Source organism: Camelus bactrianus, chromosome 19, assembly GCF_048773025.1.
Source record: "Camelus bactrianus isolate YW-2024 breed Bactrian camel chromosome 19, ASM4877302v1, whole genome shotgun sequence".
Classification (NCBI taxonomy): Eukaryota; Metazoa; Chordata; class Mammalia; order Artiodactyla; family Camelidae; genus Camelus; species Camelus bactrianus.
The window spans coordinates 32671610-32696041 of NC_133557.1; the positions used below are offsets into that span (position 1 = coordinate 32671610).

Consider the following 24432-nt stretch of genomic DNA (forward strand, 5'->3'; position numbering starts at 1 on the left):
TGTGCGGCCCCAGGGCTTCAGAGCACCAGCCCTCCTGCCGGGCTGGGCACCCCTGCTGCCCACTGTGGGTCCACCCCTTAGAGCAGGCTCTTTGGAGGGAAAGAACTAGCCATTCCTTTCCTCAGCTCCCAGAAGCAGACCCTGAGTGGGGGGCTTCACTCCCAGGAGAGAGCAGTGGGGAGTCAGGCAAGGGGGAGAAGGCCAGCCAGGTGGGGTGAAGGACGGCCCCACAGGGCGTCCAGTACTTGGGGCCTCGCAGAGGCCCCCACCCAGGCAAGGGGAGAGGGCGTAAACTGGGGCTCAGCCCGTAGGCCTGTGGGTACCAGAGGGCAGAGGGAAGTGCCCCAAACCCAGGAGAGGCTCACGGGGTGCCGGGTCCAGATGCAGTAGCCCTCCCCTCCCCTCAAAGCTTGAGCGCCCCTGCAGGGTGGGGGCCCTCCCCTGGTCTCCCCACCTGCTTCTCCACCTTCCCCAGCCGGCCCATCATGCTGGGGTCCTCGGGCAGCTCCGCCTCCGCCGGGCCCTTGCTCCGGTCTTTATCCGCTATGGCTGGGCCCCGCCCAACGATCTGGTCCACTCTGCCAGGAAGAGACCACACCCCCAGCATGAGTTCGGGTGGGAGCAGCAGCGGGGCCGCGGCCCTCTCCTCTCCTCCTGGGCCAGGCTGCAGCCCCCGGGGCCCAGGCTCCAGGCTGAGCCCAGAACCCACCAGGGACAGTGAGGAACCAGGACAGATGGATGCCAGGTGACTGGTCCTCATACTGCTGTCTGACGTCCTCGGGGCTCAGCCCCAGACCATTCTGTCCCAGCAGGCTGGCACATTAGCAAGGAGTAAAGAGAAGGGAGCTAGGGCCACGCACCCCCAGCAACCCAGCCCCCACCCTGCCCCACCCCCACACCAGCTTTGCTCCTGCGTAATGTGCCACTGGGGCCGCCCCGCCCCGCTCTGGCAGGGCGGGGGTAAACGTCTGCAGCGGGAAAACAGAAGCAGAACTCGCTCCATGCGCCATGGTGAGAGGGGACACAGACCAACACAGGAAACCGCCACGCACAACCAAAGGAGGAGACGGACAGAGCCACTGCCAACCAGAGGAGGTCTGTGTGCGCTCGTGCGTGTGCACGTGTGTGCCCACTGTGTGTGCGCGTGTGCGCTGGTGCGAGGGTGTGTGTGCGTGGGTGTGCCTGCATGTGCGCGCACATGTGGGGTGCAGAACACAGCTGGGCTGATCTCAAACAAGGCCATGGTCACGAACGCCAGCGAGAGGGGAAGGACGCTTCCTTCGAGGAGGGGGCTTCTGCCAGACCCGTGCTGAACAGGCAGGGCCACCGAGGGGCTCAGAAGGGGCCTCAGAGCGGCAGTGTGGGCTCCCAACTCTCCAAGCCGGAGAGGTGCGCCTACGTGGACGCTCGCTTGGTCTGCAAGCCACTGGGTCAGTCCCTGAACCAGCTGGGCAAACGCCCTGGGTGCAGCCACGCAGCCCCCGCCTGTCTCTGGCCTGGAGTCTCAGGCACAAAGCGCGCCTCCCAAGCTCCGGAGCACAGAAGGGCACAGCCCCCGGCAGCTCGCGCTGCCGTCCCATCGGGCACCTTCCTCACCCACAGGGCCGTCCCTGCCGCCTCTGCCAGGGGCTCAAGGGGTCTGCTCTTTCTGTCGCACGAAGCGGGAGGGGTTCAGGCTTGGGTCAGCCGCAGGGCAGCCGCCTCATGCTCCACTGGGCGTCATGCTTGACTCATGCACGGGGTGGGAGCTGGGGGGCGGGGGGCCCTCAGGCTCCAAGCAGACGCTGGTGGGAAAGGAGCAGGGGGAGGGGATTCTCTGGAGATCCGAGTGTCCACACAGTCCAGGCACGGGCGCTCAGCGCCTTCACCCCTGCCACATGACGGGCCACCTGCCTGGCCGCTCCCCCTTGAGAGCCTTGGCCAAGGGTCAGCCTGGAGCTGCTGCTGCTGGGGCACTGGGAGAGGGTCCTCTGTGGAGCCTGTGCCACCCCCTCCCACAGCCTCACGCTGACCAGTTGGGCTTAACCACCCCCCAGGGACTGGTCTGTCCTCCTGGTCCCCTCCCTGTGGGAATCTGTGTGTCCTCAGGCTACAGTGGCCTGGGAGGCCTGGAGGTCCGGGGCTCTGAATGCCCAGCCCCTGTGCCCTGCAGCGACGCCCAGAAAGAAGGGCTTCTGTCTCGGGGCACAGCATCCTGGGATGGGGGACACGGGCAGGAGAGGGGACACGGCAAACACTGTCTGGGCTGCCCTGGGTCAGGCCTGCTTCCCCAGAAATTCCTTTCACGTGGGAGAGCTCCCAGGTTGAGATGCCCAGCTCACTGACCCTCAGCCTCATGTACAGAAACCCTGCGCACAAGGAGTATGGGTCAGATGCCCCCAGTCGCTCCGCTGGCCCGGCTGCCAGCATCCCCAAGGGCCTCCGGACGCCCCGGGCTCCCTCCGCCAGCACAGCCGGGGTGCGTCTGCCCTCACCCTCACAGGTCTGTGCTCCCAGACCTGCCAGAGGAGGCGGAAGGGTTGCAGCCATCACCTCTGGGGAAGCAGGAGCCTCCCACGTCTGAGTCCATCACCAAGGCACCTGCTTCTGCTGACTCTCCGCCTAACTGACCCACCTCCTCTATGCTGGCAGCCGGGCCATCTTCAGTAACACTGACCACGAGGACAACACTGGTAACGGAGCTGCAAAGCCCTCGGCGCTCCCTGGGAGGCCGCTGGGGCTGGGCACCTGCTCGGGGCTTTCCACTCATTCACCAAAAGAGTTTAAAGGCAAGAAAAGGGCAGGGCCTGCTCAGAGCCTCACAGCAGCCCAGGCCGACCCACGGGGGGCGGGGCTGGGGCCAGAGTCGGTGCTGCGGGAGGGCCAGCGTGGGGCATCCCCGCACGTCCGAATGATTCTGATCCTCGCAGGGCTGCCCCTCTGCTTCTGCCCCGGGACCCCCCGTCCAGGCGGACATCACACAGGGTATCCGTGGAAAGGGGTCCCTTGGAGAGCCTCCGCAGGGCCCCACCAAAAGGGGCAGCTCAGGGGCACACTGACCCAGCCCCCGGGACCTGCCCAGGACCAGGCTTCTCCCGGAGGTCATTTTGTCAGGGACAGAAAACCCTCCCCTCCATCCGGTCCTGTAAGAGCAGTGCTGGTGCTGTCGTCATGTGGCCTGGAGTGAAGGGGGCTGGCCTCCCACACAGACAGGCGGGAGCGGGTTGGCATCCTGACCTAGGTGAGTACTGGGGTGACTCTCTCGGAGGGGCCGTGGGTCCTTTGGTGGGGTACTTCTTGTGCCGGGGAGTTGAAGGGGGTGGGGGGCCCACAATCATATCTATCCTGGCGAGTAAACAAGAAAAGAGACACCAGGAAAATGCATCATGAAGCAACACCAAAGGGAGGCAGCTGGAAACTTGCAGAGACAAAGGGATCGACCCGCCGAAAGCAAGAGTGACACTTCTTACAGACCCCGCGCTCCTGGGACCTCAGACTCGCCAACCTCTCCTTGTTCAAGCAAGCACCGGCCGGGGCCACGGCCCTGTGGTGGTGCCCCGCTGCCCGGGCGAGCGTGCGCGCGCCGGCCGGGGGTGGGGGGGCAGCAAAGTGCCGGGTGCGCGGGGAAGTACGCCGAGGCCCAGCCAGCGGGCACAGCCGTCTGGCTCCTGGGGGTCGGTTTGTCTCGTCTGTTTTCAGACAGAAAGGGAAGGAGAGGGAACGTTTAGGGCAGAAGCACCTGGTGAACAAAAACGGCTGCCGTGAGAGGAGTAGACAGGCCAGCCTCTCCCTCGCACATGTGCTCACACCCACACCCACACACACATACGCTCACGTGTCTGCACGCTCCTATACAAACATGCATGCTCTCACACGTGGCTCACACGTTCACACACGTTTGCACACATGCACAACGCAGGTCTACTCAACACTCCAAGAGGACGCTGAGCCGTCGGCCTGATCTGGCAGGCAGGAAGGGGTCCCCCGCGGCCCCACCCAACAGGAGCAGCTGGAGGCCCAGAGAAGCCCCTCCCCTGGGACCCCAAGCAGGACAGAGCAGACGCTGCCTGCTCAGGGGCCGGGAGCTGGGCTGACCCCCCGGACTGCCCCGACCTTCCAGACCCCCACAGCCAGGGCCCAGGCTTCAGGGGCGGAGAACTGGCTGCAGCCTCTTGGAGAGTCCTGATGAGCAGGAGTGTGGGGCCCCCTCCAGGGGACCCTCCTTACAGGCCCCGCAGATGTATGTGCCGCTGCTTGTGCGTGGGTGGATGGTGTGTGCCTGCGAGCACCCTGGACTCAGTGTGCATGAGCATGCGTGGGACCCATGGGACGCACATGTGGGCATGAGGCTGAGAGCACGGTTACACAGGCTGGCACCCGTGTGCATGCGGGAGTGGACATGGGTCTGTGGACATGGGTCTGCGCTCGTGTATCCAGGCCCATGCGTGTCTATACACACGTGTGGGGCCACAGACCGCAGCCTCGGTATGTGCCCTGCCACGGCCACGCTTCTCACACGCATCCAGCCCTGCTGCCTGCTGGGGACGTGGGAGTCCCTCTGCACAGCGGGGAGGGTGGACGGGCCTCTCTGCTCTGGAAGAAGAGGTTCTACGTAGCACAGCTGCTGCCTGGTGGGGCCCCCAAACCCTGCAGCTTCACCTGTCCACAGAACTGCTCTGTTCCCCACACACACGTGTGCACATGTGCGCACACATGTGCATGAATACACTACACCCACGCATGGACGCACTAACACACAGACATGCACGCATCCACACTTTTGCAAAACATGTGTTGCACACGTGTGCACACATGCACGTGCATGCACTTGTACGCACATGTGCACACGTACATGCACCTGAGGCTTACCCCGTGCAAACACACATGTGCGTCCACACACGCACATGCATGTGCACACGTACGTGTGCGCACACGTACACACACATACTCGCCCGCCCGTCACAGCAGGGGCAGGAGAGGAGAGAAAGGAGAGACAACAGAGATTAAAACCAGACACAACACACGAGGACACAGCAGAAAGCCCACACGGGGCCGACGTGGGGCCGGAGAGGAAGGGTCCCCTGTGCCCCTGCAGCCGCACCCCCACCCCACCTCCAGCGGAGAACCAGCCCATGCCGTCCGCTGTCCCGTCTCATGCCTGGCTTTGGCGCCAGGGGATGGGCGGGCAGGGGAGGGGCTCTTGCCTGGACTGCAGGTTTTTGATGCGGGACAGCATGTCCAGGTGGCCGGCTGAGTACTGCTCGATCACGTCCATCACGTCGTAGGGCCGTAGGCTCTCCTTGAACTTTCGCTTGGACACCAGGAACCGCATGACACTGGAGGGGATGGGCAGGGGGCTGTGAGCCCTGGGCAGAGATCATCAAAGGCTGTCCCAAGTGTTCACCTGCCTGTGGCCCTCCCAGCGTCTCTGAGAAAGGCCACTGATGACCTGTCCCTATTAGCTGAGCCACCCCCCACCTTGTGCACTGGGCCCCGCCACACAGAAGGACCCTTGTCCACCCGAGAACCCCTGTGCGGCAGCAGCTCCCGGCCATCCACTCACAGCCTCGGGCACCCAGCCCCCGGGACACAGGTGACAGCTGTGAGGGCAGGTGCCTCGTGAGTCACAGGGAGCCAGGCTGAAGGGGTCTCAGCCAAGAAGCATCCCACCGGAGTGTGCGCCCTCACCAGCCCCACAAAGGCCCCAGCCCCCTCGCCGCGCCCAGGAGCCGGACCCTCACCACACGGCCCGGATGCTGACTTTGAGGCCCGGGGTCAGATCCTCGGCCACAAACTCGCAGGTGCAGCTCTTGTTGTCATCCACGATGTCCTCCCCGGGGAGACTTGCTTCTGGGTGGAAGGACACAGCCATGAGGGGGCAGACGGGACAGAGCAGCCCCAGCACCACGGCCCCGCGGCACACACCTGTCAGAGAGCACACCCAGCTCCAGAACCCACCCCTACCCCCACCCGTGGCCCATGGGGAGTGGCCACCACGCGGGCTTGAAAGGGCATCCTATGACTGGTCAAGTAGACACAGTGTGACACGTCCACACACGGTGACCGGGGAGCGTCCACCACGAGAAAGAGCGAAGCACGGTCACCAGCGCAGTGGGGATGAGCCTGGAGAACAGACTCGCAGGGCAAAGCCAGACACAAAAGGACGACCCCGTGTGACCCCACTGCACGGGGCCCAGAACAGTGGGCCCACAGAGTCCAGGCGGGAGCGCCGCCACAGACACGGGCCTCCTCGGGGTGTGGGGCGCTCTGGGACTGGAGGTGGTGGTGGACAAGGTCGACTCTGCTGCACGCCGCTGAGCATTCACTCTCAGGGGCTAGTTCTTCACCTCAATAAAGGAAGGGGCAGGGAAGGAGAGGCCCTGCCCGAGGGGTGCCCGACCCACCTTCCGAGTTCTGCCGGGAAGCGGCGCCCCTGGCCCGGAAGGCCTGCCGTGCGCGGCCGCGCTCCCCGAAGCTCCAACTTTTGGGCACCTTGCTCGGACTGTCCTCCAGGCTCTGGTCGGCGCTGGGCGACCGCCGCATGGTCTGGGCCTGGGGGGACCCCTTGCCCTTGGCAGCCACGCCTCGGGGGCTGGAGAAGACACGGTCTTTCAAACTGACCTTCTGACTGCTCCCGCGAGAACCGACAGACGGACAGACAGACAGATACACAGAAAAACAGCAAGAGAGGTCATTCTGCAAAGAACACACACACCCGTGTCTGCTGGCGGCTGGCCCCGTATGTGGGGCCGCCGTGGCCGAGGGGATGGACACGGTCAGCTCCACCTCGGAGCCTGTGCGGATGCCCGGCCTGGCCGGGGAGTGATCAGTGGACGAAAGGTGCCTGAGGCTTCTCCACGCCATCCGGCCAAATGCCTGCGTGGCTATGGCTCTCCCTGGCACCTGCTGAGGGCCCGGCCCCTCCAGTGGTTTCCATGCCTGCCCTCCAACCCCCTGCCCCCGGAACGGCCCCAGGGGGCACTCTCCAACCTGTGCCTCCACCACCAGCCCACCTGCAGGAGGGTGGGCTCTGCAGCTGACCATGGGCCCCTCTGCCGCGTCCCGGGGAGCAGGGCACCAGAAGGGTGCAGCACGGAGGGTGAGGGTCTGCCTGCCTCCCCCCACCCGGACCAGCACAGGCCCACAGCACCGCCGAACACATCTGGGAGCAGAACGTCCACGCCCCCCGAGGGGTGGAAGCGGGCAGGTCACACCAGCTGTAACGGGCCTTGCCGGCCCCAGCCCCGGCCCAAGGCCACAGTCACAGCCCTGCCACGGTCTTCGGGCCTCCCTGCCCCCGTGTCTCCTGGTAATCGTGGAGACCGTCCTGACAGTCCAGCGACAGCCAGGAGACAGAGGCTGTCTCTGGTCGGGGTCAGAGGTCAGGCCCAGGGCCAGGCAGCTACTCCCTTCCTCCCGCCGGCAGTTTCCAACACCTGCCCAGGAGGAGAGTGGTGAACTGTGAACCCACTCACCACCACATCTCGTCACAGAGCCTCCTGGAGTGGCGCCTGGCAGGGCCCCTGCTGGCCCTGGGAAGCCGCCACCACCAGCTAATCCCTCAGACAGCGCCAGACCCACCTCAGCCACCCCGAGTCGGCCGCCTCCGCTGGCCAAGGGGGACCTGCCACTGAGACACGTCCATCAGACGGTGCAGAGATGGCAGGCCAAGGACAAGAGACAGCCCACAGCCTAGTCCGCCGCCAGCCTGGACACTGAGGTCCAGGTCTGTGCCCCCTCCCTGCCCCCGGGCAGCTGAGACCCACCTGTGCTAGCCCGAGGCTTGGAGCCCACTCAGGGAGCGCTCCCCAGGAGCCCCTGGGGGCTCTGTGTCCCATGAGCACAGGAGCGGGGGTGTCTGCTGCTCGGAACACCGCTGGCCCCAAGCCCGGATCTGCTGTGCATGAGGCCAAGACAGGGGTTGGGGGCCAAGGGACATCGGTAGCCAGGCCATGGGGGCTTTGGTGCAGGTAACCCTCTTCTTCCTTCGTTCCCAAAGGAGACCACCAGCTGGTCCAGGGGGACCATGAAACCAGGAGAACAGAAGACCCCAGCTGGACCTGATGCCCGGCGCAGCATAAGAACTTGGCCCATGCAGCTGCCCGCGAGGACAGAGCCATAGGAGGGAGCCTTCCTGGCCTCAGCCTGGGCCCCCTGTCCCAGGCCCTCAGGCTGCTCAGACCAGGGAAGGGGTGCCTTGCTGGAGGAGGCCACGGGTGGTCATCTGGACGTCCAAGGTCATAACAGCTCAGTGCCCACAGGCACTCAGCCCCCCCGGCCACCCCAGCCCTGCCTCAACTCCAGGTGTCGGAACAGCTGGCCAACAGTCCTGCAGGTGTGAGAGAGGCCCTCCCTCAGCTCACAAACAAGGACAGAAGCAAACCCAGGACAGGGAAGGAGCCCAAGGCCAGACCAGCCTCCGTGTGGGAGACTAACTGGGGGCACCTGGACTTCGGCGTTTACGTCGGGCCCAGGGAGCAAGTCCAGGAGGATCTAGGGGAGAAAGCCAGGCCCAGCCTCTCCTCCCCTGCCTGCCACGCTTCCCAAGGCGAAATTCCAAATACAGGAGGCCAGCCATCCACAGGGACAGGCGAGCGGGAGGCCCCAGCGGAGATCGGCCACACCCCAGTCTGCACAGCTGGGGCCCAGCGCAGCAGGGTTGGGGTGGCGGGGAGCTGCATCCACAGCGACCTGCCCAGCCCACGGCCAGACCGCGGACGCCCAGGGGAGGTAGGGGGCGGAGTGACGCTCGTGAGACTCGCGCACCGCAGAGCTGAGCCTGGCCCGGGCTCCTGGCCCAGCCGTGGGCCCCTCCGGGCCTTCTGATTCCCAGCAGCCTGATCACAACCCCTGACCTGAAGGAACAGCCTGTGGCCAGAAGCACCCTGGACACAAGCTCCAGGCAAGCAGTACAGCTTCTGCTGGGACCCCAAATCTCCTCTCGTGGGGCTGCAACAGCCTCCCCTGCAGCACCCACGTGGGGGACACACAGGCAGCGCGGGCAGGTGGGGGCCACCCTTCGAGCCCCTCTCCAGGCGGGGGACTTGGAGCATGCACGGATGCAGATGGACAAGCATGCCGCCGCCCCGGGGGCCCTGACCCTGCTGTGGAGCCCCTCCCGCCGCCCGCCGCTGGGCACCACGGCTCCCAGGGCCAGCGCGGACCACATGCACATGAGGACAGGTGAGCACAGCTGCCGGCACCTGCAGGGCCGCCCCGGTCGGGGAGGGGGCGGGCAGGAGGGGCACCCAGAGCAAGCAGGAGGACAGACGCCCCACACGCCCGACAGCAGACAGTGGACAGAGAGGGAACGTGCCAGCAGTCGGGGAGCCCACGGGGCAAAGGTCGGGCAGACTTTCACCGCCCTGTTTCCAGTCTGCCCTGAGCCAGGCCTGTACGGGGGAGGGGGAGCTGTGGACCTCCGGCTTTCCGGTGTGTCTGGTGTGTCAGGACCAAGGGGCCCGGCACACACAGAACGGAGCCGCCTCCCGCGGGCGGGCGGGTTAAGGGCAGCGGCCCTCTGCTGCATAGTAGAGGTGCTAGATGGGCCAGCCGCAGGGGAGCGGCTCGCCAGAGAGCAGTCAGGGCCTGGACACGCCGGTGCTCTGTCGGGGTTTCAGAGCCCCCGGCCAGCCCCCCTCCTGCTGGGAGCAGAGCATCGTTTGGCTTGCAGATGAGGAAGGGTGTTGGCTCCATGACCACGTCACCAGGAGGGTTCGGAGTCAGAGGGAGCCTAGCGCTCCAGAAGCGGCTGCCAATCAGAATCGGGCCTAGGGGGCCGGGCCGGCGCCACCTCTCCCTGGTCCATCTAGAACCTCTAATAAGCAGAGTGTCCGGAGCGGGAGGGGACAAGAGCCGTGCAGCAATGGTTGTCCGAGCGGCGTGTCCGAGGTACCTAGCGTGTCCAGGGCAGCATCCACACAGGGACTCTCTGCACCGTCTGCCTTTACTGGAAATGAGGAGAGGACAGTTAGTCCCGGGGGCGCCGGCATCCAGGACGTGACCAGAGGGGCCTGCCCGGCGCGCGGGCAGAGGGCACAGGAGAACCGAGCCACCGACCGACCCAGGGCAGCTCTGGGCTCCGGCCCCACTGGCTCCAGAGTTCGCGTCTGAGCGAGAGCAGCCAGGAGGCCGTGAAGAAAGTCTTCCCGCTGGCCTGGAAAAGAATAGCCCCTATTTTTGGAGGAAAAAAAATCCCTGTTTTTTCCTCCAAAAATACCTTTTCCTTCCAGCGTCAGTTTTGGGACCACGTCTTTTAAAAGATGTATTATTTTTTGCTCTATTCATGCCAACAAAAAAATAATACATGGGCTAAGGCTTTGCCAGTTCTGGGAAGACAGGACTCCAGAAAGCTCACGTTTTCAGAGGAAAAACGTGCCAGTTTGGCTTCACAAACCAACCCAGCCAGCGGCCCGATCAGAGCAGCCCCGGCTTACCAGGAGACAGCGGCTGCCTCTACCTGGAGGGAGCCAAGGAGAAGGGGGCTCAGGGCACCTGGACTTGGAGGGACCGCCAAGGTCGGATCTTGGGTGAAGTCCACCCCGTGCTGAGGCCCCGGCAGGGCGGAGACGGAAGGCCCACGGCCAGCCCTGCCCAAGAACCTCCCCAAAGGCCCGAGACTCATCTCTGCACTAGAACCTGCAAACTTCTAAGCAAAAATGAAAAGAACAAGAACAAGCAAGAACTTTAAGAAACTCTTCACTTTCCTGGGGCCTCTCTGCCTCCACCTTCAGTGCTGTTGCTTCTGTGACAGTAGTTCTCAAACTGTGCACCTGAGGAACCCAGACGCTCCCGTGTCCTTACGTTCACCTACATTCCAGTGGCACCTGCCAGTGTCCAGACAAGGATCTCCCCACTATGCATGAAGGACACCCTTTCTTAACACCAGCAAGCCTGCAGGTCAAGGTTCCTTAAGGAGCTTTCGCTTGGCTGCCCACGGCTCAGAGTCACTGGACCCCTCCCCGGCCTCATCCCCACAGGGGACCCCGCCAGCATGGCTTCCTCCCGATGGGACCTTCCCTAGTCACTTCGGGGTGTTGAACAAAATGAACTAGAGGTGGATCCCAGGCAGGACGGAGCCGGGGTCCAGCTGTCAGGTGAGTGTACTCATGCAGGGGTCCCTAGGACCCGGAACCTCACCCAGCGGCCCCTGAAACTGGGGCAAACATGCTCTCCCAGGGTGCGTTCTGGAGGCAGCCGCATTTCCACCAGGGCCTGCTGGACAGCAAAGGACCTAAAGACCCAGACCCCACCCCCCAGCCAGCTCCGCCCGGGGTCCCCAGGCCTGCAGACAGGGCCCTGCCCACCCTGCCTGGAGGCTCCTCCCCTGGGAAGAGGATGCAGCGGGGATGGTCTCTGCCTCCAGCTCCCTGGGACAGACCCAGCTCTGACCACTCCTCCAACCTTCAAACTTCCTGCTGCCTTTGAAGCTCCCAGCAGTTGCCCCAGAAGCATCTCCCAGGCCCCGTGGCCCAACACCACCAAACGCACCATTCCGTGGGCTCAGTCAACCACCCCGTGCCCGGCTCCCAAGCCCAGGAGACCGAAGACCAGTTCTCTAACTGCGTGGAATCTTTAATTTTAGTGAAAACTTAAACAGCCTCTCATGGCCAGTGGCTCCTGTGTGGGGCACTGCCGTCTGAGAGCATGACAGAGCAGGGGACGGCAGGCTGCTGACACACGGCCCTCCCCGGGCACTGCCCCATGGCTTTGGGGGTGGGAGGATGCCTGGCTAAAGCCCGTCTCCTCCAGGCCCCAGGCTGGCACTAGGGTTTCCTGCCCAGGTCAGCCCCATGGAACCTCACCCCATCCAGACTGCCGGCAGGCAAGCCCAGAGGACCTGGGGCCCAAGAAGGTGGGAGAGGTGCCCACAGACACTCACCAAGACCAGACTGGACAGACACGCAGGCAAGCAAGGCACACTGCCGCCTGCGACGAGGAGGGGGCCACACGGACCAGGGCAAAGCGGCTGGGGTGCAGGGGTTCCCCCAGGCACAGAGGGGCAGTCAGAAACAGGGCGGACACAGGGAGAGGTCAGAGACACACCCGGAGCAGCATAGCCCGAGACCCCCCGCCCGCCCCAACCCCCAGCCCCACACCTCGGTGTGACACCCACACAGGCAAGGGGCACGCTTCCACCTTGAGCCAGGGCCGGGGGTCTCACAGCAGCTGAGGGAGGGTTCCTGGATCCACCCTGCCCACCTGCACTTTGTGGAACAAGGTCCCCTCGCCAGGCAGCTCAGAGACAGGCCCACCCCACCCTGGGCCCAGTGGCAGGACACTTTCCCGCACACCTGCTGTGCCCCGGGTGCTAAACGTGGCTCTGGACGCCCCAGTCAGGGGAAAGAAATGCCGCCTCTGTCACCTGGTGGACAGGTGTGCATCCAGGAGAGGCAGGCCCTCTGCTCCCAGGGCCTCAGCCCAGGGTCCCCGGGAGGAGGGCTGGTCCAGGCAGGCCCGGGAAGCCGCTGGGTCACAGGCAGGCAGGGACACAGGACACACGGGGAGGAACGGAGGGGTGGTGTGCGGGAAGCAGGGAGGAGCCACAGAACGTACCGGAGAGCCGGGGGCTCCCTGTGTCCTCACCTCGAGTCCTGCTTTCAGGGCCAGCCACCTCATCCCCAAAGACAGAGCGGACGTGAAAGGGGCCCGAGAAGGGCAGTGACATGATTAAAGGCACTTGGGGGGGGCAGCAAGATTTTCCAGATTGGGGGAGGGGAGGGCAGGAGAGGAGAGAGAGAGAGAGACAGGCTGAGACGACAGTTGTTGGCTGGGGAGTAAAGCAGGGCTCGAGAAGCCGCGTCCAGCCAGAGGGGCCTTGGTCCACCAGGCGGGCGGGCTGAGGGCCGGAGCAGCACCCACCAGGGCAGAGCCAAGGGCAGCCCCACCTGCTTCCTCAGGCAGGAAGGGCCAAAGGCAGCGCCAGCGGGGACTGACAGAACAGGACACCCTTGGGGCGCGTCACACACCAGGCCCTGCCGCACATGTCTCCCACCCGGCCCTGGCCACAGCCCCGCGTCGGGACCCCCTCGCTCCCATCCTGCGGATGAGAACAGAGCTCGCTGCCCGGGCTGAACCCTCTGGTCCCGGGTCTGAGGGGGTCACCACTTCTGCTCTTTGGGCTGGTTGGGGGCAAAAGCATTGCTGACCTCCCCAATCCCAGTCCCAGCTGCCACCCCACTTCTGGGGACGTGAGGGATGGAGGCGCAGGCCCCCTTCTGATGGAGGCTGAGGGTGGGGCTCAGCCTGACTCCTCCCCAGCCGAGTGGCCGGCCAAGCTGCCTTCGGTCCAGGTGAGCAGGCACCTCTGGACCACGGCCTGGGGAGCTGGACTCACTCTGCATGGGGGGAGCGGGCACCAGGGACCCCTGAGCTCAGAGATACACAGTGACCCACACGCAGGCTGAGGTTCATCAGTCTCGGAAGTTGTGAACTGACCTGGATTTTCTATTAAACGCTAGGAAACTAGCAGGCTGCCAGCACGCCTTCGCTGCCCCCAGCAGAGGCGGCCCGTGGGGGTCCCTACACCCACCAGTCTCTAACTCCCAGAAGTAACAGAGCTGCAGGGGCCTGAACAGACACGGGGAGGGAGAGCTCCGGCCCCACCGAGGGGCTGTGAGGGGGCGGGAGACTCTGCCCAAAAGGGGACCCTCTCCCACTCGTCCAGGAAACTTCAGCAAACGGGACTTGCCAGCGGGTGGAGCGAAGACGCCTCGGTAGAGTGGCCCCACCTCCCACCCTCCGCCCCGACCCGCAGTGTCGGAGGGAGACCCGTCCACTCAGAACAGCCCTGTGCCTGGACTGGCGGGCGTGCTCTCCCAGAAGCCCCTGCCTTCGAGGGGCTGCAGTCCTGCGTGGGAGGCGGGAGGGAGCTGCCCCTAGGCTGTGAGCCAGCCCCGGGCCCTGGGAGGGGACATGCACACAGCAGCTGATTGAAGGGCCCACATCACCGGCGGGCAGGGGTCTGCACACAGTTCCACACGGGAGCACGCCCAGGCCCCACGACAGCCCTCGGCTACCGGGTGACACGTGCAGCAGGCGCGGAGGGAGCAGGAGGCAGACAGGCACTGACCTTGGCGAGGGCTCCGGCTGAGGCTCCTTCCTTCAAACAGAAGCACAAGACTATTAGCAGCCGGCCCGCCACGTAGAACCCAGCACAGACCCCACACCCGGCCCAGGCCCGCCCCCATGCTCCCACGGGCGGGCGTCTGCGTGTGAGGGGTGCAGAAACAGCCCCCCGCCTGAGGGCCCCTGGGGGAAGCTCTGAGCCTGGGGTCACTACCTCCCCACGCGTGGGGGCACGCATTTTAATCAGAATCACCAACACTAACAAAGTTTCAAAGAGGCACGGGAGGGAGGCACTGGAGGTGGTCAACTTCCACAGTCGACGTTCAGGACAGACATCAGCTGAGACGCTCCCCCCACCATGGACTTGATGGAACTGCCATTCTTGGAGGGTGGGGCTGGCGCCAAGCCCTGGGCGTGTGTCCCCCCAGGTCCTGTTCTGCTTGGGCTGGTGACCTCCACGAGTGAACACCAAATAGAAGGCTGAGGGCTTGGACTGTTCTTGGTTGGTCCACGGACAACTACTGGCCACACCCTGCAGGTACCTGGGGACGGTGGTGCTCACACTGGTCTGTTGTGTCACCAAGCGGGCGCTCCGTGCACGTCCAAAGTCTTTGCAGAACAGGCTCTGTGTCATCATGACGTTGGCAGAGCCAACGTGACAGTGAAGACAAGACGGTGTGGCCAGACAACCTGCTTGGGGCTGGGGTCTCTGGGGACCGACCCCCGGAACTCACACCCTCAGGAATAACGTCCACCCCAGAGAGACTAGTTCAGAAACGCGTGTGTGGACGCTCCGTGGGCGCCCCATCCCGACAGCCCCACTGGGAGCTCAACGTTTAGAGCTCTCCTGGGCACTCTCAGCCCGGCCCGGGGCCGTCCGGCTCGCCCGTGTCCGTTTCCCGGGACGTGTCAGGTTCCTGGGATGCCAAAAGCAAGGCAGCACAGACCTGCACTGAAAACAACAGAAACGCGCCCTCTCCCAGCTCTGGAGACCAGACGTCCGAAGCCAACGCGTCCGTCAGGCCGGGCTCCCTCCAGGTGCCCTGGGAGGGTCCTTCCTGCCCCTCCAGCTCCTGGAGGCCCTGGCCTGGGCTCGTGGCTGCCTCCCTCCAATCTCAGCGGATGCGTCTCCTCAGGACACTTGTAACTGGCTCTGGGATCCACCAGACAGCCCAGGACGAGCTCATCCAGAGACCCTTAACCACAGCGGCAAACAAGGCCACATTCACGAGGCTCCAGGGCACGGACCCGTCTTGGTGGAGCCACCATTCAACCCACGACAGTCCGTCCCCCAAAGTTCATGCCCACTTTACATCCAGAACACATTCACCCCAAGCCAGCGTCTCTCAAAGACCCAGCCCGTTACATCATCAGCTCTGTGTCCAAAACCTCACTTCAGCCTCATCAGCCCACAAAGTCCCGAAGGTCATCGTCTCAATCACCTGAATCCGGTGTGAGCGGCTCTGGGTGTGGTCCGCGAGTGGACCCAGAAGGCAAGTGATCTGCTCTAAAATGCAGCGGCAGGACCGGCACAGGCCAGACGCGCCCGTTCAAAACGGGAAACCAGGAGGAACAGTCACTGGTCACCCACATTTGAAATCCCACAGGGCAAATCCACTTGGTTGGAAGCCCCTTGCCCACCTCTGTGCTCCTGGCTCCCTAAGCCTCTGCCCGCAGCCCCGGCCGAGTCATCGTCCCTCCTCCTGGAGGGCCACGCGTGCGCAGCCAGCCGACTGGCTCCACCAGCCTGCTTCCCGCGGCGGAACCCCAGGGCTGCCGCATTCCTGCTTTCCGCCCACCTCCCTCCCTCGCTCTTGGTCCAGGCAGGCAGTGTTTCTGCCAGGATGAAACTCCTGAAGCCTCGTGGGCACCTGCACATGCCCCGGGAGGGACCTCTGCCCGGTGACCCACCCTAGTCCCGCTCCTGCCAGGAGGGCCGGTTGCACCCACGATCACACACCGGTCCCCCCCACGACAGTCGTCCAGCCACGCCCATGGCCCTCTCTCCAGAGCACGCTCTCCTGGACCCAGGGTCCTGGTTCGTGGTCCTGTGCACCCCGGACGGGCCCGGGCCGCTCCTGCCTCCACCCGCCTTCTCTCCACCTGCGTTTTCCCACAAGCAGGGAGGAGACGCCAGGCCCACTGCCCACACTCTGCCTGGAAATCTCCTCACTAAACGTCCAAGTTCATCGAGTGCAAGTTCTGGGATGGGATTCGGCCACTTTCTATGCCACTTACAGAAAGGGTCACCTTTCCTCCAGTCCCCAACGACTCGCCTCACGCCATCCGAGCCCCTCCTCTGCATCGTATGTGGAGCAGTCACGGCAATTCCTGCATCACGGGACATCCCCGTGCGCCTCGGTCATCGTGCCTGCCAGCTCCCACGGGAACCAATTTTAACGTCCGTATTCCCACCAACTGCCTCTCCCAGGCAATCTGGGCCTTCTGTCTCGTGCTCTTCAAAACGCTGCCGCCGTCATCCAATTCCAACCACTCTCCAGTCTCAGCCTGGCAGCACCCCACCTCCCGGCCCCAAAATCCCTGCTCGGCTGCCAGAGCTGCCATGATGCTGCACCACAAACAGGGCAGCTTAACTAAATCACAGAAGTGCGTCCTCACCCAGCTCTGGAGGCCAGGCTCCAAAATCAAGATGTCAGCAGGGCGACCCCTCTGGGGCTCCAGGGAGGGTCTTCCTTGGCTCCCCAGCTCCTGGTGGCCCAGGCATCCCCTGGCTGGCGGCCGTCTCCCTCCAGTGTCTGCCTCTGCCCACGTGGCCATCTTCAGTGTCTTGTGAAGGACACCTGTCATTGGCTGAGGGCCCACACTGATCTAGGAGGACCTCACGCTGAGGCCCTTCACTTAATCACAGTCGCAGAGACTTCTTCCAGAAGAGGTCCCATTCGCAAGTTGCAGGACATGGACATATCTCTGCAGGGTGGAAGCCACCATTCAGCCCACGACGGCTGCTCACCCCAAGGAGGGTTCTTCAGTCGGGGAGCCCCATGGGCACCGTCCTTGCCTCTCTCCCATCTGCAAGCTTGTCTCCCATGCACATCCGTCTCTGTCCAGCACTCTGGGAGTCGCAGATTTTGTGTTCACGGGAGAACCAGCGGTTACCACCCACATGTGTGTCCACTCAATGCTCCAGGGAGATGCGGGGCTGGACTCTGCCTCTCACCCGCAGCCAGAGCTTCCTGGCCCCACGTGGAGGTCCACCCTCTGCCCCACCCCCGCAAGCAGCTGCCCTTGGGATGGGAGCCTAGGGCAGGGTCGGCAAAAGCGGAAACCACCAGTAGCACCGGGTCCCATGGCCAGCCCACCGGGAGCGCCCCGGGGCTCGGTGGCAGCCGGGGCCCCTCAGGAGTCCCAGACACCAGGGCCCCGAGCTCCAGCCTGCAGCACCCGCTAACCTGAAGGTGAGGCCAGATTTACTCTTGAGGTTCCGCAGCAGCTCCAGCTGGTTGAGTGGCGGAATCAGTCTGCAGCGAGAGGAGAGGGCAGTGAGCCCCCGCCACGCAGCCCAGGGCCCGCACCCCGCCCTCACCGGGGTCACCTCACACACGGGGCGGGCGGCGCCTGGGGGACTCGGGCTGTGCCCTGTCACAGGCAGAGAGGGGGACTTCACGCGGCCCAGGCTGGCGTCTCCACCGCTGGGGCCGGGGCAGCAGCCGCACTCCCCGGGGGGACTCTCCAGGGGCTTGGCCCTGGCAGTTGGCGGTGCCCAGGCCGTCCCTAGAGACCCGGCCCTGCCCACGTGGAGCGGGCCCAGCACAGCCCTGGAGGACAGGGGCTAGGGGGCTTCTCCCAAGCCCTGAGCACCCCCCCGGGGGCAGCACAGTGGCAAATGCAGCCCCCCAACGTCCTGAGGCTCCCCGACCCGTCTCCTCAGAGCCACACTCTCTGCCAAAGCTGGGGCGGGGCCGAGGTCAGTGGGAAGGGCCGTGCCAGGCAGAGAGGCCCACTGGTCTGTAGGTGAGCCTCCAGGACGGCTGGAGGAGAGGCCCAGGACCCTCCACCACCTGGCCTGGCTCCACTCCAAGGCCCCTCTTCCCAAACCAAGTCACGGCCACCAGGCCCACATTCAGCACTGCAGCCACCAGGCAGGGAAGCCAAGAGGTGAATCAAGTTTCCTTGCGACGCCAGCGGCGGGCTGCACACCTGGGAGGTTCCCGGGGAAGCCCAGGCTCCCCGCTCCGGCCGTAGGAGCCTCAGGCCCTCACTAGGTCTGCAGAGACTCCTGCCCCCCACCCGCCCCCCACCCACCCCTCACCCACCTCGCTCCCAGCTCCTTGTCACCTTCTGCCCCTTCACAGGCTCCCGTCTCTTTGCCCTGCTTCCTGACCCTGGTCTCTCCTTCCTGACCCAGCCCGACCCGCTGGGACACCCCCACGGCTGTGACACCCCCACCCAGTCTCAGCCCCCGAATCTTGTCCTGAGCCTCCATGGTTCCTGACCCTGAGGCCCCCTATGCCCCAGAGCACCTTTGTCCAAGCCTCTCCTGGGCATGCTCCCTCTGTGTCCTGCAGTGCCACCACCCCCGGCACAGGCCTGGCTCCAGCCCTCACCCCACCCCCCACTCCGTCTCCTCCTGGACCTGCCTCTCCCCTCCCGCCCCTCCTGTGCCCTCTCCCCTCGGGCTCCCTGGATGCCCACCACCCCCCTTCCTGGGGCTCGTTCTCGTCACCCTCCTGCTCAGACTCTCCAGAGCGCCCTGTTGCCTCCAAGGTAGAAGGATCTCTGACCCCACTGCACCTGGACGCGCCTGCCGGCCCTCCCTGCTAGTCTCTGGCTTTGCTCTGGTTCCCCCTCCTCTGCCCAGCGCTGCCCTCTGGCGCCAGGTGGAGTGCCCTGTGCCCCACTGTGGCCCCAGCAGAGCCAGGCCTGGATCCTGGAACACGCGCCCTCCCCCCGCCTCCCCCTCCAGGGCTGTCCCCTGTCCTCATAGGTCAAGACCAAGCAGGAGGCCCGGGCAGTCGGGTCGGCTCATGTCATGGGTGCAGCAGAGCCCCAGGACTGGACATGGGGCAGAGTTGGTCCTCCCACCCCCCTGACCGCCCACCACAGGGCCTAGAGCAGAGACCCCAGACAGCTGGCCCCACTCAGCCCCCACACACACAGGTCCAGGGTAGGGACACGCAGTGAGGACGTCATGCCTTGGACACACAGCGGCAGGGAACAGAACACGGGCGGGCAGGGCCACGGGCAGGGACGTGCACGCACCACGCACATCGGGGCCACGCACACACAGCACCGGTGTGGGGGATGAGGGTGCCGTGAGCAACAGGGGTGGGGACACGCTGGGGAGCGTCTCCCAGGAGGGAGCAGTTGTTAGTCTGGGAGTCAGCCACCTCCAGGAGGCCTGGGGCAGGGGGGCACCTCCACAGACGTCGAGGGGTGTGGGGCTGGCTGGAAAAGACGGACCGAGGGAACCACCAGGTCTAGGAGGGGCCTGTCAGGGCCTGACGCAGGCACCCTCCAACTGCGTCTGCCCCAGCAGACCAGGATCAGTAGCTGGGGAAGGCCGCTGCTCCCACTGGCACCTTGTCCTCTGAGTGAGGCCCCCAGGGTCTGCAGCCAAGGGGAAGGGTAAGCACTGCTGGGTGGAGAGGCCGAGGGGCTCAGGTCCCTCCCTCCCATGGAGCCTGCCCTGCACTGCCCAGCACGGCACCCTCTTCCCTTCTGGGAGTGGAAGGGTAACTTTCTAACAGGGCGCCCATTCAGGTGCCAGGGGAGGGTGAGAGACCCCTGGAGGGCCCCTCCTGGCCTACGCAGGGAGACGGTGTCCCTGGCTCGGCAGGGCCGTGCGTGGACATCCCCGTCTAGCACAGTCCCACCACTCTTCAGGGAAGGACAGGGCCTGCAGGGGGACCTGGCCCCGGGCTCGGGGAAACCTCCTATAGCAGCTCAGGGCCCCCAGTAGGCCCAGGACCCCAGACTAAGGGCACAGCAGGAGGAGAGCCCTCCGGCGCAGACACAATGCGTGGACACACGGGTGCACCGCAGCCTCTCCTCCCAGGGCCTGCGGCCTCCCTCTCGCTGCAGTGGGCCGCAGGCTGGGGAGCCCCATCTCTACCACCTCCGCGTTGGGTGTTAAGTGGGGCCCGTGGGGCAGGATGGAGGCGCGAAGAGGGGCCCCAGCCACTGAGACAAGGCAGGAAGCGGGACGAGGAACAGAGGACACCTGGGACAGACAGATCCAGCACAAGAAAGCAGCTTGGGGTGGGGGCAGTCGAGAGAGGCGGCCAGGGGAGCGAGGGAGGCGCGCGTGGCTCCAGGCTGGGGCCACAGGCTGGGCGGGGTGCAGGGGCGCCTGGCAGGGGCGCAGGGCGGCCCCGGAACGGACCTCAACAGAACAGAACCACACCACACACTTTCTGCCCATGCAGTCCTACCTGGAGGCCCCGTAGGTTTGAGTTTGCGAGCTTTCAAGTGTTTTCACACACACACAAAGGGAAAGGAACGAAAATTGAAAAAGAACGGGATAAGAAAAACGAAGTGAAAAAAATGGTCAAGGAAAGTGGGGGAAACAAAAGAACAAAGAAAATTAGCACGAGGGTCAGTGCTGCCTGGACCGGAGCACTGGGAGCGCCGTGCGGGGGCGAAGGCAGGCCCCTCCGGGGAGGAAGGTGGCACCAGGCGCCCCCACCAAGCTGAGTGCTCCAGGAAGTGCGGGTGGGATGGACGCTGAAGGAGGGCTGGGCGGCCCCCTCTCTCCAGGTGGCAAATCCTCACAGAGGCAGGTGGCCGGTGGAGCCCCAGGCTGACAGCTCCGTGAGCGCAAACCCCAGGAGCAGGTAAGGAGACTGGGGTCCCCCAGGCCTCCAAGGGTGGAGGGCAGGCTGGCAGGGCAGTGCCCACCTGAGGGCACCAGTCCTGCATGGACTCCGGGCGGCCCTATCACTTCTCAGCTCAGACCTCGTCTAAGCTAGAGCCTGACACAGGCAAGCCCAGGGTGGCCTGGAAAGCCGCCGGCTGACCAGCGGCCTCATGGGTCTATTGGCACTGCCTCTGCCGACCGCCCCCGGGGAGGGACTGCCGGCCCCCTTCTCTCCCACGGAGGGCACCTAGGGGTGACTGTGCTTTGTCCATCTGGGGCCTCACTGTGGTCCTGGGTCCTCTCCTTTCTCGGGGAGAGAACCTGGCCCCCGCTGAAGGACAGAGGGTCAAGGTTAGCCTTTCACTTCTAAACGCGGGGCCACCCTGGCAGGGCCGCGCCGCGCCGGGGCTGCGATTCACGGACTGGCCAGCATTTACCTCCGCGAGCTCTGGGGGGCTGTCTCCGCGGTGCTCACACACAAGGCACCTGACAGCAAGGACACTAAGCAGGGGGGCAGAATGAAGGTGAAAAATAAAAGCCGCAAACTACAAAACAAAGAACAAAATTAACACTTCAAAATAAATCACACACAATTCTTTTTTGAAAGTTACATACATTTTAAAGAAAAAGAAACAAAAAAAAATCAGAATGATGAACAACAACAAAAAATGGGGCTTAAAGAACAAACGGGAGGGGCAGGGGGGTACCTGTACATGGGCACGGTCACCGTGCGCTCATAGTACTGCCACGTGGAGTGCAGGTCCGTGCGCGAGAGGTTGGTGGCGTAGAACCTCCAGGCGGACTGCGGTGGAGGACAGGGGGGTCAGGCGGCCCTGAGGGGAGGCGGGGCTGGCAGGGCCCAAGGCCTCAGGAGGGGCCCCCCACCTCTCCCAGGGCCTGACCCCTGAGCGCCCCCCTGCACCAGGCTCTGGACTGCGGTCCCCTGGCACCTGCCCCACCCCTGATAGGCCTCAGTTAGCCTCTGTAGAATGGACACACATGTTTGCCCGCTGTGGCTGGCGGGGTCTGGAGGAAGGGGCGCAGGTCAAGCACACGGTGAGTCTGCAGGGGGCCTCCACTTCTTTCCTTTCATCTCATCTCACCTGAGGCTCAGCAGCTACCACCTGGCATCGTGGCTGCCTTCCTGCCCTCCCCCAGCCCTGAGGGAGCTTTCCACTGGACTCGGGAGCTGGGGGCGGGGGCAGAGCCAGGGACCCGCTGGCCAGCCCTTATTATGAAATGCGTCACCCCACCGCCTTCCGGCCCCCGCAGTCTCTGGTGAGGAATCGGCAGTTACTCTCACTGAGGCCCCTTGGGCATCAGAAGTCACTTCTCTCTCGCTGCTTCCAAGATCTGCCTTCGCCAGTGTGCTCCTAGTGTGTCCTGGAGCATCTCTGTGACTGTATCCTGCTGGGATGTATAGATTCACGTCTTTCATCCAATCTGGGAAGTTTTCAGTCTTTTCGCCCGCCTCTCTTCCCTTTCTGGGACTGCCATTATGCCAAGATCGGCAGGTTAGCTCGTGTCCCGCCAGTCTCACGGGCTCTGTTCATTCCCCTTCCTTTGCTTTCTTTCTGCCCCGCAGCCTGGGTAACTTCGATTGACCCGTCTGCAGGTTTGCCGACCCTTCCTCCTGCCGGCTCAGGTCTGCTGCTGACCCTCCGGTGAGTTTTTCGTTCCAGCCACTGCACTCTTCAGCTCCCGAATTTCTCTCTGGTTCCCTTTTATAATTTTGATCTCTATTGACACTCCCCATTTGGTGAGACGTCATTCTTCTGTTTTCCTTTCATTCTCTTCCATGGATCCCTTTAGTCTTTTGAGCATACTTAAACAGCTGACTTGATGTCTTTGTCTAGTAAATCAAATACCTGAGCTTCTTCAGAGACAGCTTCCACCGATTTTTCTCCTTGTGATTAGACCATACTTCCTTGTTTCTTTGCATGCCTCACAATTTCTCGTTGAAAACTGGACATTTGGAGTATTACCACGTGGTACTTCAGAAGCAGATCCTCCCCTGTCCCCGGAGCTTTTTGTTGCTGCTTGCCTCTGACGGTAGCTGTTTGTCCAATGACTTTTCTAAGCTAGTCTGCAAACACTGTATTCTTCATTGTATGTGGTCACTCACATCTGTTCCCCTTAGCTCGGTGGTCAGTGACTTGACAGAGGTTCCACTAAACCCAACAAACCAAAGAGGAAACAAACACCCTTGGTCCCTGCAGACCGGCCCTGCATGGGGGCACTCCTTCAACATTTGGCAAGGCCGCCTACAGCTCCGCCTTAGCCTTCACTTCCTGCTTGCATGGAGTCTAAAGACCGGCCTGAGGTGAGCACTGAGGGTCTTCTCTAGTCACTTCCGAGCCTGCGTCCGGCACTGCGCAAGTGAGTGGCCGCCTACATACCCCGAGACATGGGGGTCCCTCCCAAACCCTCAGTCCCCTGTGTCTCCTTCCCAAACCTCTGAGCTTCTTGGAGAGGAGAGGAAGAGGGGAGGTGCCATGTTGTCAGGCCTCCCTCCCTCCCTGCGATGCTCGAGCCTCTGAACCGCAGGCAGGGCTGCGACTTCACTGCCAGTAGTGGGCGAGACTGGGGGCGCTTTTGTTCTTCTTTATATTTTTGTGCAATTAAAACAAGTAGCCATTTGAAGCTCTTATGGTGAAAGACACATGCGTACATATATCTGTAAAAGCAGGCTGCACCCAGGGCAGGACCATGTCTTCAAGAAAGACAGACACGTGAGGTGCTGGGGCCATGTCCAGCCAGCGGTAGAGTCGGTCAGTTCCAAAGGTCCCCGGGCCCCCCCACGCTTTGAGAGGGGCTGTGGGAACATCAGGCCACACTTCCAGGATGGCTCCGGAAGCACTGCTGGACGCCGAGCAGCCACTGTGGCCCCTGGTGGTGGGGCGGGCATTCAGCTGGGGCACCTACCTGAGGTGGGGTCTCTGAACCCTGATCCCACACCTGCAGGATGGGTACCAGTGCTATGAAGGGACACCTCAGGGGCAGCTGTGATAGCCTGGCCCAGAGCCCGGGGCCGGTAGAACCACAGCCAGCACCAGCCTCCACGCTGCCTGGGCTGGAGCCACCATGCAGCCCGGGGCGTCTGAGCTGGTTCTCGGCACAGACAGATTCCTCGACAGGGAGACACTGAGCAGGGCTCTGCTCCGACGCCGTGGGCCCGGCCAGAGGCTCCGCCAGTTCACGTGGGGGTTCCCGTGGGGGTTCCCATGGGGGTCCACGTGGGGGCCGCCTGGACTCACCTGGATCAGGCCAGCTGCGGGGTTCCGCCTCTTCTCAAAGTGCTTCTGACGATGCTGCTCTTGAACTTTCAGGGCAAAGCCAGACCCCAAAATGCCCTGCAGGCCACTGGGATCAGATGGCGCCCCAGGGACCACAGCCCCCCCCACCCTTGCCTGCACTCCTGGCTCTGCCTTCCCACCTTCTCAGCCCCTCATCACCAGGAATCACCAGGAGACAAGCTAAGGGGAAAGACTTGGGCTCACAGGAGCCTGGCAGGGCCTGCCCACACGGAACACACCTGGGCCCAGAGATCAGTCCTCCTGCCCTGGTCT

At 63.9% G+C, this 24432-nt stretch overlaps 1 protein-coding gene across 2 annotated transcripts in view; it reads right to left on the reverse strand.

Moving 5' to 3' along the window:
* The window catches only part of KCNQ2 (potassium voltage-gated channel subfamily Q member 2), a 51701-nt gene that overhangs the window by 6021 nt on the left and 21248 nt on the right, over window positions 1-24432 (reverse strand). The window contains exons 7-16 of one of the 2 annotated variants that reach the window (XM_074347648.1): window positions 24121-24216; window positions 21571-21665; window positions 20439-20468; window positions 17457-17525; window positions 14051-14080; window positions 9875-9928; window positions 6384-6607; window positions 5721-5829; window positions 5184-5315; window positions 455-578 (exon numbers count right to left, since the gene is read on the reverse strand). In XM_074347648.1, the coding sequence (XP_074203749.1) occupies window positions 455-578; window positions 5184-5315; window positions 5721-5829; window positions 6384-6607; window positions 9875-9928; window positions 14051-14080; window positions 17457-17525; window positions 20439-20468; window positions 21571-21665; window positions 24121-24216 (963 nt within the window). The remainder of the gene's footprint in view (window positions 1-454; window positions 579-5183; window positions 5316-5720; window positions 5830-6383; window positions 6608-9874; window positions 9929-14050; window positions 14081-17456; window positions 17526-20438; window positions 20469-21570; window positions 21666-24120; window positions 24217-24432) is intronic. The other variant, XM_074347649.1, reaches the window with a different exon arrangement.